Source organism: Monodelphis domestica, chromosome 2 (assembly GCF_027887165.1).
Source record: "Monodelphis domestica isolate mMonDom1 chromosome 2, mMonDom1.pri, whole genome shotgun sequence".
NCBI classification, from domain to species: Eukaryota; Metazoa; Chordata; class Mammalia; order Didelphimorphia; family Didelphidae; genus Monodelphis; species Monodelphis domestica.
In genome coordinates, this window is record NC_077228.1 from 343374073 (window position 1) to 343393963 (window position 19891).

A 19891-nucleotide genomic window follows, 5' to 3' on the forward strand; every position below is an offset into this window, starting at 1 on the left:
TTTCACTTAGGTGCCATCACTTTATATTCTGTGGTTTCATTTATAGCTCAAATCAATATTGATATTGTTCTTATAATACTATGCCAACTCATTGGTCATAGAAAATTAGTGCACATTAGGAAAAGCAAAGGAATAAGTTAATAATTGCAGACAGCATTAGGTCTATCTTTATAATTCTTACTAACTTATGTTTCCATTTATGTAACTAAATTCTATAACTAAAACTGAAGAAGGGAATTTTACAGGGATGTGGGTTATTTTGTATTTTTATTCATTTCTGAGATGAACACAGCTAACATAAAAATATGTAGTGTCCATATATAATATAAAATTATAACATAGAAGCCAAACTTCTGATAATGAGCCTTTCTATGTTATCTAGATCATTCATTTCAATTCCATAAACATTTATGAATTACCTATAGGATACAAAGCACTATGGTAGGAATTAGTAGAGATACAAAGTTAGATAAAATTAGTCTTTGCTTGAATGGAGCTTTATTCTAATGGGGAAATAAATTACACATATACAGATAACTATAATAAACAATATCACATAGCAAGTACAGTAAAGAGCAGCAAAACAAGATGCTATGGAGCTCTGTGGTAGGAAAGATTGTTAAGTGACAGGGAAAATCAGAGAATGCTTCCTAGAGGAAGTATTTTAGTTGAACTAATGTGAGTGAGAAAGTGAAAGAGGAAGAAGGGGAAACACATTCAAGGCATAAGGAACAGTGTTAGCAAGGGCATGGAAGTAGGAAAACACAGGTTTTGTTTGGGTGAGAGAGTAACCTAGTTTTTCTAAACATAAGATACACATATGAAAGTAATGCGAGATAAGATTGGAAAAGCAGAAAGAGACTAGTGCTAGATTATAGAGGGCTTTAAGTGTCCTGATAGGGAAGTTGGACTTTATTTGAGAGGTATTAGGGAGCCATTGAAAATTTTTGAGCAGAGCAATGGCATGATTATATCCTTAGGATTAGATATATGATTTGTTAATAGGTTAGTGCTTAGCATATAAGTAGTTGGTAGTTGACTGAAACCTTTCAACTTCATGGCATCTGCCAACACTATGGTATTGCCCTCAGATAGTATAGGGCTGTGATGGTGAACCTATGGCACATGTGCCAAAAAATGGCACACAGAGACCTCTCTGTGGCAATGTATAATATTGCCCACCATAGTTAGTTACTAGAAAGGCAGAGGGACTTGGATGGAGCTTCTCCCTTACCCCTCTCCACCATGCCTCTCTATCCCTCTGCCCAACAGCCCAGGGAAGTTCTGACACACACCCCCCTCCAGCAGAGCACTCAGGCCACTCCCTCCTTTTCTCCCTCCCCTGTCTGGGGTATATAGTGGTGGTGGTGGGGCACTCTGTCTCTGCATGGGGCAGGGCATGGCAAACAGTCTGGGGGTGGGGCATGGCACACAGTCTCTAAAAGGTCGCCATCACTCCTATAGGGGATAGATCCGAACCAGCTTCATACTATAATGAAATATCAAAATAAGAATACTATCTTACCTCCATTCTAGTCCTGTGAATCCTCATTGGGTTGAACCTGGATTCTCAAAAGCTATATCAACTGACTGTACTCTGGCAGGTCTAAGGGTATATTGGAGTCAGCCCTAACTAATTTGTATAAGCTAATTATTAAATTTTCAATGGAAGCATTTATACCTTGGAAATTGGAATCAGTGCTATTCTTTATTGATTATCTAGACATAAGAAAGTGATAAAGAAAATGTTATAATGCCAAATAAACATAAATGTGTGTTGTGTATACAATTTTATTTCTGAGAGCTAATGGTTCTAATGGTTAAGTATTTAGTAGGACACTTCCAGGCAGTTCCTAATAAGCTAGAAAGTCTTTAGGTCTGATCTCGTTAATGGCATGTATATCAGTTTTCCAAGTACAGGTACAGCCTAGTTAAATTCTGAAAAAAATGTATCACCCAAGAAATTGGCTCAGAGGGTGATGATCTTTTTTGGCCACAGCAATTCACAAGAGTGCCTACTAAATTATAAAGGAGTTGTGATTTGAGGTTTCAGAAAGATGACCTAACTGGACAATAGCACAGACTTTTAAATTAGTGAAATATATATATATATATATATATATATATATATATATTATGTAGATAATACTACATGGAGGAGACAGATATGGTATGGAGATAAAAAAAGTATTAAAAAGTAGGATCTCATTTCACATGAATTCAATACATATGAATTCAGGTATATGCAATTGGCAATTGAAAAATATCAAAGCAGAAAAATATCTAAAATTAAAAAATAATTACTTACTAAATTCCTGCCACTTTCCCAAATATAGCAGTTTGCCCAATCATGTTCATTCTCACTCTAAGTGCATTACTGTGAGGCATCATATTGTTTTGCACCAAACATTAGTTCTTGCATCAGTCTTTGTCCTAAAGTCTTGCTTGTATTAAGTTGTGTCCCCATCAGATCATGTCCCTAAGATCAATGGGGAGGGTGAATTTAGATGGCAAATTGAGATACATGTGTACTCTAAACTTTAGGATATAGGATTTCAGAAAATTCAGAGAAAAGAGATCTGTGATTCCATGGACTAAACTCGGTTCATTTAGACCTGAGTCAGCTCAAGAGGGACGGGAAGCTCTGAAGAATGAAATTCTTTATCAATGACCAGTGATTCTGACAAGGAGAGAGAAATGGAAAAGTTGTCTAAAATATGAATGTTTTATGAGGAAAGCTTTCTGCTGGGTTTTTCTTTAAAAAAAAAAACATAAGAAAATATGGAAATGAGAGCACTTAGCTGAGGATGAAGATAAAAATGGCTCTGTAAACACAATATCAGTAAGGTTAAATTTGAAAAATAATAAGAACAAGAAAGCCTCTAAGAGGAGAGAAGTATATTGAAGGCAAGAAGAACAATTGGCTTATAGCTTGAGATGGAAAAGATGAATGATTAAAAAGGAAAATAAAAAGCAAACTATGCAACTCTTTTACTTCCTCTTTAACAAGGAGAATAATAACCAAACTGGAATTGATGGAACAAAAACTGGTGAAGGAACTAGAAGCCAAAATAAATAAGGAGTTAGTCAAAGAACACTTTCCTGCCTTAAATGAATTCAAGTCACTTGATGTGGATGAATTCTATTGAAAGATATCTATGATCTATTTGATAATGTCTTCAAATATATATATATTTTTCCTTCATGGTTTAGCTTGGTCATTATATTCAGAGTCCAATTGTAAGAGATAGAAAAATCCCATTTAAAAGAACTGTAGATGATCTAAAATATCTGGGAATCTGCCCAAGACAAAATCATGAACTATAAGAATACAACTATAAAACACTTTTCACACAAATTAAGTCATATCTAAATAATTGGAAAAACATTAATTGCTCATAGCTAGACCTATGAGCAATATAATAAAGTGGCAATACTACATAATTTACCTCTTCAGTGCCATACCAATCAAACTACCTAAAAACTATTTCATAAACCTAGAAAAAAGAATAAAATTTCTCTAGAGGAACAAAAAGCCAAGAATATCAAGAGGATTATTGAAATGGTATGAAGGAAGGTAGACTAGCTGTGCTGAATCTCAAACTATATTATAAAGCATCAAACATCAAAATAACTGGGTACTGGCTAAGAAATAGAGTAGGGGATTAGTGGAATAGATTAGGCACTCAATATGATCTTAGTCACATAGTGTTTGACAAACCTGAAGAGCTAAGCTTTTCAAAGAATTAACTATTTGACAAAAACTGCTGGGAAAACATTATGGCAGAAACTAGGCATAGACCAACAACTCATGCCATATACCCAGAAAAAGTCAAAATGGATACATGATTTAGAAATACCTTAAACAAATTAGGGGAGCACAAAATAATTTATCTGTCAGACCTACGGATAAGGGAAGATATAGATAGAAGATATAGAGAACCTTATAAGACATCAAATATACAGTTATGACTACATTAAATTGGAAAAATTTTGCACAAATAAAACCAATACAGCTAAGAGTAGAAGGGAAACAAAAAAAAAACTAGAAAAAAAATTTATAGCAGCTGACTGTCACACACACACACACACCGAACTGAGTCAAATTCATAAGAATATAAGATATTTTCCTATTGATAAATGGTCAAAGAATATGAACAGGTAGTTCTCAATCAAGAACCTAAAACTATCTTTAATCATATAAAAATGCTCCAAAGCACTATTAATTAGAGAAATGGAAATTAAAACAACTCAGAAGTATCACCTCACACCTATCAGACTGGCTAATAAGGCAAGAAAGAAAAATGACATGTGTTGGACACATGGGAAAATTGGGACACTGATGTATAGTTGGTGGAGCTGTGAACAGATAAAACTATTCTGGAGATCAATTTGGAATCATAGCCAATAAGCCAGAAAACTGTGAATACTTTTGTATCCAGCAATATCGCTACTAGGTTTATATCTCAAAAAGATCCAAGAAAAAAAAGGACCTATCTGTAGCAGTCTTTTTTTTTATGGCAAAGAATTGGAAATTGAAAGGCTGCTCATGAATTGAACGAACTGTTATATGTCTGTGATGGAATACTATTGGGCTAATAAGAAATGATGAGCAGGATGCTTTCAGAAATCTGGAAAGATTTACATAAAGTGATGCATAGTGGATTAACCAGAAACAAGGGAACATTGTATATAGTAACAGCAATAATATACAATCATCAACTGTGAATGACTTAGCTAATCTTATCAATACAATAATCTAAGTCAGTTCCAAAGAATTTAGGATGAAAAATGCTATCCACCTCCACAGAGAAATAACCGATGGAGTTTCAATACAGATAAATGCATATTTTATACTCTATTTTTCTCATTTCCTTTTTTGTCTGATTAATATGGAAATTATTTTTTGCATGACTTTGGATGTATAATCTATATCAAATTGTTTGCCTTCTCAAGGAAGGAGTTGTGGGAGGAAAGGAGATACCTTGGAACTCAATTTTTTAAATGTCAAAAATTGTTTTTACATTTAATTGGGGAAAAAAATATAAAAATTTTGACTTAAAAGTGTTCGACCCGGTTCTGGTTTCCCAAGTTAGGAGGCACACTGGATAATGTAAAAGCAAGAGGTGCTGCTTGAAGGGGAGAGAAGGATTATATAGGGTAGGTTTGAGTTTCAGAAGAGGATATCTTATCCGAATACTGGGTAGGGTTAGGTCCTTAGGTTAAGGGTCATTATCAGTTCCTGGAAGGGGGGTGTGACAGGAACTCCTGGGGTTGGAGTCCTTATCAGTTCCTAGCACATTCTAGTCTAGGGTATGGTAACTGGTTCTTCATTAACTTGACTGCAGGGGCTCTAAGGGCAAGGGGGTAAGGGAAAAAAATAGGTTCCAGGGCTGGTCCTTCAAAAAGAAATTCCCACTCTGTCCCCTATTCAGTTAACCATCCTCTGAAACAAAGACTGAAAAAGGAAAAGAAAAAAATTAACCACATAAATTAAATCTGATGGAATATGCATTTTTAACACTCATATCTTCCCACTTCTGCATTAGGAGTAAAGGAAAGTAATTTCATCATTTTTTTCCTTCAGAGACAAAGTTGGTTATAATAATTATGACATTCAGTTTTGACTTTTTTGTTGTCATTAATATTATTGTAGTCATTTGGGTATATTTTCCTGGTTCTGCACATTTCTCTGTATCAGTTCATATCCACCTGGCACTCAATTCTCCCCTGTGGCCCCAAGAAGCTGTAACACATGTTCAGTGGACATAACCTGGTAAAACCATCTTGGCAGACAGGTTAAACCAGGTTGAGGTTAACTGACAGGCTTCAAACCCATTGGTAAATTAGAGGGGATGTCTATTCCAAGCATGTGAAGACTTCCTTGGCAGAATGGCCAGATGAGAACAATTTGTTCCAATGGCCATGGAGGCAGCAGAAGCAAGTTCTGTGGAGTGCTTAGAGCTTGATCAGATGCCAAGGTCAGTCACTGCCTCCTGGGCCATTGCCAGCCATCTTGACTTCCTTCTCACCACTGGATTTAGATGACTCTTGAAGAGAGAGTAAGGTTGATGACTTTGTGCAACCCTGCCTCTCTTATATCCCACTTACAAGTAAAAATATCCTTCATGATGTCATTGGTCTTCTTCAAAAATGAAAGATGAGGGGTAGCTAGGTGGCTCAGTGGATTGAGAACCAGACCTGGAGATAGGAGGGGATAGGTTCACATCTGGACTCAGATACTTCCCAGCTATGTGACCCTGGGCAAGTCATTTAACTTCAATTGCCTAACCTTTACTGTTCTTTTGCCTTGGAACAATACTTAACAATTCTAAGACAGAAGGTAAGAATTTAAAAAAAAAAAAAGGAAAGACGAGCAACACCATGATTCCTATATTTCTTTGTATTTTTCAGATTTATGGTTTCTTATAGCACAGTAACATTCCATTATATCAATAGTCAGTTAATTGAGGTCACTAGAGCACTTGGCCTGGAGTCAGGAAGACATGAGTTCAAATCTTGCTTCAGGCCCTTACTAGCTATGTGATCATGGACAAGTCACTTAGCGTCTATTTGCCTCAATTTCCTAAACTGGGAGTAAACTGGGGATAAAATAACACCTATCCCCAAGGTTTGTTATGAGGATCAAATGAGATCATATTTATAAAGTGCCTGGTACAAAGTAAGCACTATATATTAAAAATATATATATATATTTAATTTTTGTCATTGTGGTTATTTTCATCATCATTATTATTAATAACAATTTTTTTAGACATCTTCCAGGCAATGGGCATTTACTTTGTTTTTACCAAAAACTGTTATTCTAAATATTTACAAATAAGTAGCTAAATGAACAAAAAATACATTAACCATGTCTGAAAAGGTGTGCCATATTCTATAATTAAATACAGACGAGTCTACTATCTCTTTCCTTAGAAGAGGAAGGTATGTCATTGATTTTTCTTTTTTTTAATTATATTTTTTATTTTTGTCACCTTTGTTTCCATGTGTATATGCAGATAGATAGATAGATAGATAGATAGATAGATAGATAGATAGATAGATAGATAGATAGATAGATGCCAAGCAAATCATTTGAGTTTGGCAATATATACAATATTCTATGCTGTAGTTAACCATTTGTGCAAAGAAAGGATGGGGGTATATTTTCTCTTTTGTTCTTCAGGGCCAAGCCTAATCATTAGAATTATATACTTTTGATGCTGCCGTTGTTGTTTCCAATTACATTGTTTAGTCCTTGCATATTTTGTTTTTCTCATTCTCCTTATTTTTCTTTGTATCTAGTCTTATAAAACTTGACATATTTCTTTGTATTCTTCATATTAATCATTTCTTGTGTTGTAATAATAATAATCCATTAAATTTATATAGGACAGATATTACTCTGTCTCTAGGTTTTTGCTGCTACAAAGTGTTACTACAAAAATTTTAGTTTATATGGAACCTTTCTTTCATTGACCTCATTGTGATTCATGCCTTATAGTAGAATATTTGTGTCAGATGATATAGACATTTATGTCACTTTTTCACATTATTTCAAATCGCATTCCAGATTATTACATTCCACCAGCAGTGAATTAGCATACCTGACTTACCACAATTTCTTCAACAGTGATATTTTATGCTATTGATTTTCAATAGTGTAATCATGTTCATTACATAATAAATATTGTCCAAGAAACATGGTCTTTCTGGAACTCCTATATCATTTTAATATTTAAAAACTCATTATTCTAATATTATTCATACTATATGACTACTTCAACACCTTTTAGCTTGCAAAATAATTTTATTTGGAATGTACTCACATCTGCATTTATTCCCATTTAGTTTTTCCATATGAATTTTTGTGTACTTTTTCTCTTTCTCCAGCTGCTCTACAGAGTGTTTTTCCACAGTCTGAGCTTGGCACTTTTCTGTCTCTTTCTAAGAAGGACAAAGAGCGCCAGCTGAAAGAACTCTCTATGATTGTCACTGGAATTCGGTTATTCAACAAAGATTGTGGAAAGGGAGGAGAAGGCATTGATGATTGTAGGTATACAGTTAAATTAATTCTAGAACTCCATCATGGTTTATGTAAATGTATTATAAACAAAGATTAAAATTTCACTTGTGTAGTGCTAAAAATGTTAAGATGATAGCTAGGATACTTTTATCTGGGTTCTTGAAATGCCTGACATTTAATATCTGTCATGAATTTTCTCCACTAATGTGCATTAGTCATTTTTATAGATATTCCATTTCAGTGTTCTCATGCCTACTTACTAAATTATTGATCTAATTTATTTTTAAGTGTCAAAATTACCCACAAGGTAGTTTCCCTCTCCAGCATATGCTCTCATGTTATTTCACAAGATTTTTGCAATGGTCATTGGTGGCATGGAGAAATAGAGATAGAGAATGGTTACAGCATAGCATATGGTGCTTGGCACATAGTGGGTGATTCTTAAATGTTTATTAATTGATTAATTTTAAAACTTCCCAGTGAGCATACTGACAACATACATATAAAGGAGATGAGCTATAGATAAACTCAATGATCCCACTGGGATAAGAATTCACTATTTGGCAAAAACTGCTAGGAGAGTTAGAAAGCAGTCTGGCAAAAATGAGCATTAGACTGGCACCTCCTACCACAACATGCTTCAAATGGGTACATGACCTAGATATGAAAAAGGTCACATCATAAACAAAGGAGGAGCAAATAAATTAGGGACTGTTTCTCGACCAAACAAGGGATAGAATGGTTGATGAGAAACAACATGGGCAATTTTGATTTCATAAATTTGAAAAAGCTATTGCACAAACAAAACCAATGCAATTAAAATCAGAAAGGGACTTATAAATTGGAAACCATTTTTATGGCATGTTTCTCTAGTAAAAATTTGGTTCCTGAGTTATATAGGAAACTGATTCAAAAGAATAAAGACAAGCATTATTCCCAATAGGTAAATGGTCAGATTATGTGAATAGGTAGTTCTCAAAAGAAAAGCAATCTATTGACAATCATATAAAAATGTTCCAAATCACTAGTAATTAGAAACTTAAAATTAAAATAGCTTTGAAATTCCACTCCACAGACTGGCAAATATGAAAAAAGGGGAAATAAGAGTTTTTAGAGGGTATGTGCATGGAAAAATACCCTAATCATACTGCAGGTGTTGCTACAAATTATTAAGCAATTTGGAACTGTACTCTTAAAGCCATTAATCTAATTGGATGTGATGGAACAAAAGGGTATTAATGAAGCATTTGCTATACCATAACACTGTTAAAGCAAATGCAAAATCAAAAATAGTACTTCTCAAATAAGAAGGAAGGAAACAAGCATTTAATGAGGACCTACTATATGCTAGGCACTACTAAGTGCTTAAAATATCATCTTATTTGATTCTTATAACAACCCCTGGAGATAGATGCTATTATTATCATCCCTATTTTATAGTTAAGGAAACTGAACCAAAGTATAAGTGATGTGTCCAGGTTTGTATAGTTAGTAAGTGTTTGAGTATGGATTTTAACTTAAGTCTTCCTGACTTCAGGCTTAACAAACCCTCTGCTATACCATCTACCTGTTTTTACATTCCCACATTCTACACTCTTACATTCTAATGGAGAAGATAATACCTATAGAAAGTGGTGACCAGACAGCCATTTTTTAAAATTTGGAAACTACAGGAATAGTGAATAAAACCATGGGGGAATACATTAATCTACCCTTTCCAGGGAGATTTGAAGGGTTGTTTTGATTTTGACTCCAATTAGAAAGTTGTGGGGAGAGGGAGGGAACAAAAGGTATGCACTCAGCAGCAAGTGTGAAGATTGTTGGGAAGGGAAGTGAAGCAAATATGGAACTGAACTTAAATGTAGTAAGTCTGTATGTAGTAAGGTAGTAAATGTAGTAAGGTGAGCCCTTTTGTGGTTCTCCACCTTTTGGTTATCATTCTGATCATTAGTACTGGTTGTAGTGGGACCTGTGAGACCATTTTTTTTAGGTGCTATGACTCCATGATTTATTGGAAAAAATAGATCCAACCTAAGGGTCATAGAGGAACTAAGTAGACTGTTGGTATATTCTATTAATTTTTTTTAACAGTGCCTGCTATTCTGAATGAAGCTATTCCAGCCACCACCCAACATATTGATGCACAGCTTCAAACTTCTCAGGAAGAGGCCTACCAATACACAGCAATCTTGGAGAAATTGTTAGAGAACCCACTTAAAATGAAAGACGTTGAAGACTTAAAGATAAAAGAAGCCCTGTTTAATTTGAGACAATATGAGATTTTCCTTAATATAATTTTGGTGAGTCGTTCAAACTGGCTTTCTCAAAATTAACAATAGAGTTTGTGGAATTTGAAGAAGGCATTGATTTTTAAGGGAACATTTGTAATAGTTATGCTGTTTCAGTAGACTGAAAACAATGAAGATATCACTCATTGAACTGAAACGATGTGCCTTTAGTTTCTTTGAAATGTGCCAGTTTCTATGATCATGGCAAATGTAAGGACTGGTAAATAATTGTTCCCTCTGCTGTTTGAGATTTTACAGATTTAGGCATTCTGACTAAGGGACTGGGAATTTAATTTGGACTTTTCCTGATTCATCAATCTGCCTTTTCTAAAACCAAACTCACAAATGAATTGATAATCTACAGACACAAGAAGTTAAACCCAGAGAATGGTTTTACTAAACTACAGATTTTTAAAAAGATTTAATTTAGAAATTTTAAAATAAAGTCTATATTCTCTCCTTGCTTTAGGGGTGGTTGGGAAGGGGGAGAAAGAAAAGAAAAATGAAAACCTTCAAACAAATATACTAGTCAAACAAAACAAGTTTCTGCATTGGTCATGTTTTAGAAAAATCTAATTCTATACTGTGGGGCTGCAGATTTGTTGATCTATATATTGAGCTATATTTGAATGAACTGAACACATTTGTCTACTAGTTGTGTACAGCTATCTGAGGTGTTATTCTACTTCTGTGAACCCCAATTTCCTTACTTGTGAAACTGGTATAATGGCTATTTTACTGCAGATCTTGCAGAATCTTTGTCAGGAAAGTGCTTTGTAAGCCATAGAATGCCACAGTAATATAAATACAAACATATTCATAAGATCAGTCTTGTGACTCATTAGATTGAGACTGTCTCTAGCAAAATGAAGTGTGGAATTATAGAATTATAGAATTTTAGCATTGAAGGGACTGGGACCTTAAGACCTTTATCTAGTTTGACCCACATATAAGCAAATATCCTCTTTAAACCATCCCCAGCATTGATCATTTAGCCTTCCCTTGGATTCCTCCAGAGAAGGGGATAGGAACTTGCTGAAGCAGCTTATTTTTCATTTGGATATTTCTGTTTGGTAGGAATTATTTCATTATACCTAGTCTAAAAATGCTTCTTCATTTCTTTTCTCTATTGCTCCCAGTTCCATAATCTGGCACTAAGCAAAACTAGTTTAATCTTGAATTCAGAGTGAGATTTTTTTTCAACATGACCAGTGCTTGACTATGTATTTTTAGAAATGTTGGTTTTTCTTTTCTTTATTTTTTTTTGCCCCTGCATAGGACAGCCCTTCAAATATTTGAGGAATTCTCTCATATACTTTCTAAGGCTTTTTTTTTTAAACTTGTATAACTTCCAGGTTGTTTCCATTGATTCTTATTTGATATGATGCCTTCTTTTGGTTTTTTTTTAATTAACAAAATATATATTCTCTCCTTTCTACTTTCCTGCCTCTCCCATTGGGAAAAAAGAAAAGCAACACCATTGTAACAAATATACACAGTCAAACAAAACAAATTCCCACATTAACCATGTCCAAAAAAAGTCTCATTTTTTCATCCTGAGTATTTGACATAGTTTTAAGCACTTTTACTTTCCAATTCCTTTCTCTGAATACTCAAAAGCTCATTTATTTAGAGCTGGAACACCATCTAGTCTGATTTTATAAATGAGGAAACAAGTGGAGAGGGTAGGTGGTGATGTTTTTTTCTAAAATATAGTGCCTGGTGGGCAACTAGGTGGTTCAGTGGATAGAGCACCAGGCCTACAGATAGGAGGTACTGAGTTCAAATGTGACCTCAGATACTTCCCAGCTGTGTGACCCTAGACAAGTTACTTAACCTCAATTACCTAGCCCTTACGGCTCTTCTGCCTTGGAATCAATAATTAGTTTTGATTCTAAGACAGAAGGTAAGGGTTTGAAAGAAAAAGAATATCTAGAAGAAACAAAATAAGATCTAGTGAGTGGAATACCTTAGTGGAGAGGAAAGAATGGAAAGGAGAATGAATACCTTAGAACAAATAGCAGCAAACCTTAATTAAGAATTAAACTCCCTGTAGAAACAGAGAAGAAAAACAACTGCTTGATCAAATAAGTCAGTGGGGATATGATTAGGGATGTAGACTCTAAACAATCATCCTAGTGCAAATATTAATAATATGGAAATAGGTGGAATTGAGCTTTGGCTACAGGAGGAGGGTGGGAGGAGGGGAGGGAAAGAGCATGAATCATGGGACCATTGGAAAATGTTCTTAATTAATCAAGCAAATAAAGATTTTAAAAAAGAATTTTAAAAAGAATTAAACTCTCTTAAAATTAAAATGGGTCACACACACACAAAATTATTCCATGAGAATCTCTCCAAATAGAAAAAAAATCAAAGATTGGGGGAAAAAAACCAGAAAGAAGTAAGGTATGAATTTGCAAAACAAGTGACCTGGAAAACAGATGAAGAGAGAGATCATTAAGAATTATCAGGCTACCTAAAAATCATGACCATAGTATTAAGACAAATATTTCACAGTTTATGCAGGTCAAATATGTAAAATCCCATGTACTCTTAATACTTTTTTCTGGAAACAGACTTAATGCTATGTTCAAGTAATTGTTGTCTATCCTCAATGTGTAGGCTAGTCACCTTCCTAAGAGAGAAATGAAAGGAGTTATTTAAAAAAACCTGCAGATTTTCGTGGAAAATAATATATTTATTCCTATAAAGTAGAAAATGGCTTTAATATAAAAATAAAGAATTAAAAAACAGAAGGGAATCTTGACCCATTATGTCTAGAAGTTAGGAAGTGCAAGAAAGTTTAAAGAAAGAGAACAGTATAAAAAAAATCACAGAACTCTTGGAGCTAAATAATAGATTTGAGACTCTTCTTGTAGAGGTAAGAGTTTTACTCACTGAAAAAAATTGTTTGTACTTAAAGAAATAATGATTTGGACCCATTATTGCCAAGAGAAGGCAAAAATCTTCAGGAGAGAAAAGTAGATTTGAGAAGTGAATAACTGGTTCAATGTTTTCTGAGAATGGCATTTAGACCATAGCTTAGAATACAGAAGTATGTCTTCTTATGATAGGTTGGATTTCTTCCTTTGATAATAATTTGTTGCTGTAAAGCTCCCCCCCCCCTTTTGTTTTATAATTCACTTTTCTTTGAAGTTTTCAAGCAAAGTCTAGAACAGTGATGGAGAACCTATGGCAGGGTGCCAAAGTTGGCACTCAGACCTCTCTCTGAAGGTACTGGCCGCTTTTCCCCACCCCTAGTTCATTTCTAGAAAGGCAGAAGGACTTGGGCAGAGTTTCTCCCTTTCCCCTCTCCACCATGGGAGGTAAAGTGGGTGACTCATAGGTGGCAGAGCTGGAGGGGAACAGAGAGTTTGGGCCACTCCTCTACCCTACACACACACTCACTGGGGAGGGGTGTGTGTGGATGAGTCATTCAGTCTGGTGGGTGGGGTTGGGGCAGGGCCTGGCACTCCATTTCTAAAATGTTCACCACCAGTGGTCTAGAGGATATGTTATGAAGCAGATGCTATTCAGATAGATGTCACTTTCCAAAAGGTGATTTTTTTCTACCTGCTGGGAGGGGAAATACACACACACACATACACACACACACACACACACACACACACTCTTTTTCTTTCCCCTGGTTGTCGCACCAGAATCTCAAGCTCAACATATTCAAAACATGATTGATTGTGTTACTACTTTCTGAATTTCCACACTGATTCTGATTCTAATTTTATTATTTTCTATCTAATAAATGGTTCAAACCATACTATGGGGAAGGTTAATTAATTTCTTTATCAGAGTTCTTGGCTCTTTTTAATTATTCTCCCCAAAAGATCATTGAGTTGATAACATAAAAGAGAAAAGAAAAGCTTTTGTAGATAATTCTCTACAGCAGAGTTTATCTTCCCAAGCACCTGGTACAGTAGAGAGAATGTTGGATCTGGAATCAAGGAGACTCAAGTTCAAATTTGACCTCAGATACTCTCTACCTGTATGATCTTGGCTAAGTCACTTAACTTCTGTTTGCTCAGGTTCCTCAGCTATAAAATGGGGATAAGAATAGCACCTAACGGTCATGGCTGCTATGAAGATCAATTGAGATAATAATTGTAAGTGCTGAGCACAGTGCCTGACACATAGTTGGCACTTAGTAAATGCTTGTGCATTTTTAAAACATATACTCCATTTTAAAGCATATACTTCATTCCAAACTCCAAACTCACCCTAAGTAGATTAAATTATAATTGGGAAAGATTTAACAAAATAAAAATACAATACAACACAGATAATGTTAATTTGAGGTTTTCTTCGTCATTATGCAAATGTCAGGGATCTACTTCTTTTTGAGTTTTAAACCACCATCCCAGCAGACTAAAATGAAGCCATTGAGGCTCTCTCTCTCCTAACAAAGTAACTTCTGCATTTATAAGATACAACATTTCTTGACAGATGCAATCATACAGATACACCTTTCATCAGCAATATCAAAAAAGGCATAAAACAGGAGATTTTTATGCTCATTGATGATGTTCATCCTTTTCATTAGGGAGGTCTTTTGTCTGTTGGACAACTTTTTTGAATGTTTCATCAGCTTCTCAAAATTAGTATGTTCAAAAAGGAGCTCATTATGTTCCCCCTAACAATATCTCTTCCTTCCATGAATTCTCCTAGGCTAGAATGTAACGCTCCATACCTCTGACTCTTGGATTCCTTTTCTTCAAATCTCAAACTTCACTATTTCTATTGAGAGCATGCTTAGTCACTCAGGTTTATTTTATTACTCATCTTTGACTCTTTTTTTAAATGAACTTTTTTGTTATCTTGGATTTGACTGTTCAGTCATTTTTCAGTTGTACCCAACTCTTCATGACCCCATTTTCATGGCAGAGATTCTGAAGTGATTTGCCATTTCCTACTCTAGCTCATTTTAAAGAGGAGGAAAATGAGGCAAACAGGGTTAGGTGAGTAAGTGAGTTACCTCAGGTCACATAGCTAGTAAGTTCTGAAACTGGATTTGAACTCAGTAAGGGGAGGTTTCATGACTCCAGACCTAGCACTCTATCCACATGCTACCCAGCTGCTCCTGGCTCCCCACTGTGTGACAGGTGGGCATATTCACACACCCTTAAATATAAGCATTTCAGTATGCAAAGAGCATTATCCTTAAAATTATGAATCCCCATTATATATGGCTTGTTTTTTTTTTTTTAAATAAGTAACAAATTCAGAATGTAAGTCCCAAAATTTTCTGGCTTGTTTGTCTCTGAACTCTCTTCACTCCTATGCATTTTAAATTCTTTTTTGATTCTCTTGCCATTTTTATTTTTCCTTTTTTTATCCCTATCTCTCTTCTCCCTCAAAAATTAACTTTAATACCAATTATCATAGAAACTATGAAGCAAAGCAAATCCATGCATTGGCTATGTTGAAAATAAAATACCTCCTTCTGTACCCATGATTCATTGCCTTTCTCTCAAGAGGCACTAAGTATGTTTCGTCCTTGAACCTCTGAAGCTGTGAAGAATCATTGCATTGATTAAAATTCTGTAGTCTTTGAAATTAAGTTTTTCCTTACAATATTATAATTATCATATAAATTGTTCTCTCTCCTAATTCTGCACACTTAACTGTGCATCTGTTCATACAAGTCCTTAAAAGGTTTCTCTGGATCTGTTGCTATTTCTTACAGTATAATTTTGCTATTTTTTATACATATGTATACATATATGCCATATAAATTTGCTATTTCTTACAGTATAATAATATTCTTATATTTATATTCCATGATTTATTCAGCCATTTCCCAAATAATGACTCTTCTTTCTCACTTTCAACATCCAACAAGTTGCCAAATTTTGTCACTTCTACTCTTTTTTTCTCACATCCATGATCAGTAACTGAGTTTAGGTCCTCATTAACTTTAATTTGAAATATTTCAAAAAACCCCAAAATTCTCTCCATGTTTTCAAGCTCTTTCCTCCTTTGTCTATTCTCCAAGAAGTTGTCAAAAATATTATTCCAAAAGCAGTTCTGGTCATTTTATCTCCCTATCCCCATACCTTCAGTACATTCCTCATTTCTTCTGGAATTAAAAAAACAAAGAGCTCCCCAGTTCTGTATGAGACACTTCACAATCAAGAGAAAAGCTGCCTTTCTAGCCTTACTTTATATAATTCCCTTTTATGAAATCTCTTCTAACAATATATAATAGTTCTTTTAGTGTAAAACTCTGTCTCTTCCTTCCATGAATTCTCCTAGGCTGGAATGTAATCTTCCATACCTCTGACTCATGGATTCCTTTTCTTTATTCAAATCTCAACTCCTTTGTTGTCAACTTCATAGTACCTTACATAGCTCAATGCATTGCTTAGTAAAATTTTTGCTGAACTGAATATCCCATGCAAAATCTAATAGATGATGGATTCTTTGGAGATGGAGTGATTATCTAAATGTTAATATTTATGGATTCCACTGCATATCAGTGCACTCGTTGTTTTGAGCTTTGGAATGCAACATGACCTGCTTAATACCATCCATAATCACTTACAGATAACCAGACTAGCAATCCACACAGGAAAAACCACATATTTGAAGAATGTATGTTGAAAGTCCCTTTTTTAAAAACCCTTCCATCTTAGAATCAATACTGTGTATTGGTTATAAGATAGAAGAGTGGAAAGGGCTAGGCATTGGGGGGGGGGTGTTAAATGACTTGCCCAGGATCACACAGTTAGGAAGTATCTGAGGGCACATTCGAACGCAGGACCTCCCATCTCTGGGCTTGATTCTTAATCCACTGAGCCACCTAGCTGCCCCCTGAAAGTCCTTTGACATCTATAGTCTCACTTGATCCTCACAATATATAAGGTAGGTAGGAAGTAATTATTATCATCAAGGTGATACTGATTATGATAGCATAATATGAGAAAATATAGAAGGAAAGAGAAAATATTTGAAGTAGCAAAAAAGAATAGGAATGCAGTTTGTGAATAAGAAAAATTTAGGTTATTGATATAAATGGTAGTTGATATTAAATGACAGTTGTTTTAGAATTTTTAAAAATTTTTAATTAATTTTTTTCTTTTCTGAATAATCATATTACCTTAAAGTCAATCATATGCATATTGTAGCCATAGGAGTTTGAGAATACAAGATCTCTCTACTCTTGCACAGACTTCCCCCAACATATTTCAGGAAGATCATTTATTATTATATTATAAAATTATGTAATTATAATATAACATTAAACTACATATTATCCCTCTCCTTTATATTATTCACTATTATTATTAATATACCTTCATTTAGGGTATTTACCTTCTAATTCTTATTATCTATACCTAATTACTTAGACTTTAGAATCACCATTTGGAGAGTTGTTTGGAAATATCTGTTGTCATAAATTTAAACCACACTAAAATTTTGTTCTTTCAGATTGCTACAGCAACTCCTAAAGCAACACTTCCTCATTCGCCTATCTCAAATGCATTTTCTTGAGTCTTTAGCCCTAGCAACTCAAGTGGACATCTCTTTCCTCAACAAACTTTAGTCCCAGGATTCTAATTTTTTCCCTTTCCCTCCAAATAGTTTATTAAGTATTATAATTAACTGTTCTTTAAATGTTCAGTATATTTCACTTATGGATCCATCTAGTTCTGGAGATTTTTTCTTAGGGTGCTCATTTATGGCTTGTTCAATTTCTTTTTTTTTTTTAGATTTACTTAAGTATTTTATTTCTTCATCTGTTAATCTGAGTATCTGAATGTCTCTTTTCAAGTGTGGTTCTTCTAAATAACAACTTGGTATCCCATAAATTTTGGTATGTTGTCTCATTGTTATTATTCTCCTTAATGAAATTATTGATTGTTTCTATGATTTGGTCTTTGATCCTCTCATTCTTTAGGATTGGATTATTTAGTTTCCACTTTTAAAAATCTACATTTCCACACGCTGTTACTGAATATGATTTTTATTGCATTATGGCAGTGATGGCAAACCTTTTAGAGACTGAGTGCCCAAACTACAACCTTTACACCACTTGTGAGTTCATCTCCTTACCCTAGACAGGGAAGGGAGAAAGAGCTCCCAGTAGGCTGCTGGGCAAAGAAGTAGGTGATATGAAAAATGTGCTCAGGCATGGTGGAGAGGGGGAGGAGAGCAGCCCCCTCTGGCACATGTGCCATAGGTTTGCCAACATGGCATTATGGTCTGAAAGGGATGCATTTGATTTTTCTGAATTTAGTTGTGAAGTTTTTATGCCCTAATACAGGTTAGTTTTTGTGAAGGTATGACATATAGTCATAAAAAAGGTATACTTCTTTCTATTCCCATTCAGTTTTCTCTAGAGGTCTGTCATAATATAACTCTTAAATTATTTTCATTTCTTCTTTCTTGTTTATTTTTAGATTAAATTTATCTAGCTCTGAGAGAGGAAAGTTGATGTCTCTTGCAGTTTTACTGCCTATTTCCCCTGTAACTCATTCAACTTTTCCTTTTAGAATTTGGATGCTATATCATTTGTTGCATATATGTTTAGTGTTGATATTACTTCATTGTCTATGGTATCTTTTAGTATAATGTAGTTTATTTGTTTATTTTAATTAGATCTGTTTTTGCTTTTCTTTTGTCATGATTGTTTCCCCTACTTTTTTCTTACTACTCCAGCCCCTTACTTTTACTCTGTATGTGTGTTTCTCTGTTTCAAGTGTGTTTCTTATAAGCAACATATTGTCAGATTCTATTTTTTTAGTCCATTATACTATACACTCCCATTTTTTGACTGAGTTCATCCCATTCACATCCACAGTTATTTTACTAACTTTGTATTTCCCTCCATCCCATTTCTCCTCTCCCATTTCTCCTACTCTCTTTTTAACCTGTTCTTCCACAAAAGTCACTGCCTCCCTTAATCTGTGCTTTTATTAATCCTCTCCCTTTTCTATCCCCTTTCCCTCCTACTTCCTTGTAGGGTAAGAGATGTTTCTATATTCAACTGAGTGTGTATATTATTCCCTCTTTAAGCCAATTGAATGAGGGTTCAAGTATTTAATATTCAGATATTACCAGCCACCAACCATCTTCTCCTCCATTTTAAAAGCTCTTCCTTTCACACTTCTTTTATGAGAGCTAATTTTCCCATTCTATCTCTCCCTCTTTTTCAAATGGTTCCCCCTTTCTCATCACTTAATTTTATTCTTTTGGAAATTATTCCATCATAGACAACCCATACCTGTGCTCCCGATGTATACTCCTTCTAACTGTTGATCAATCTTTCTAACTAAATTATAAAATTCTTAGGAGTTACAATTTGTAAAAGCAAATGCAAGAATGCATGGGTCATTTTCTGTTCCTCAGTTGTGGGTGAAGGCTTACTAAGACTGTCTCACTCTTCAGACTTATTACTGGTAAGCCTCGAAAGTCCCAATCATGAACATCAAAGATACACACTCTCTACCCTCCCAAGATTCAACTTCCTTTGGAAATTCAACTGTCAAAATTGTTGGTGACAAACACTAAACTGATATCATCACTTTGAATATGAGCAAAATTAAGCTAAGAA

The 19891-nt window shown here is 34.6% G+C and overlaps 1 protein-coding gene across 1 annotated transcript in view; it reads left to right on the forward strand.

Annotated features, from left to right (window-relative positions):
• CFAP206 (cilia and flagella associated protein 206) overlaps positions 1–19891 on the forward strand; it is a 58781-nt gene that overhangs the window by 15820 nt on the left and 23070 nt on the right. The window contains exons 6-7 of the mRNA XM_007484302.3: positions 7897–8055; positions 10121–10329. Coding sequence (XP_007484364.2) covers positions 7897–8055; positions 10121–10329 — 368 coding nt within the window. The remainder of the gene's footprint in view (positions 1–7896; positions 8056–10120; positions 10330–19891) is intronic.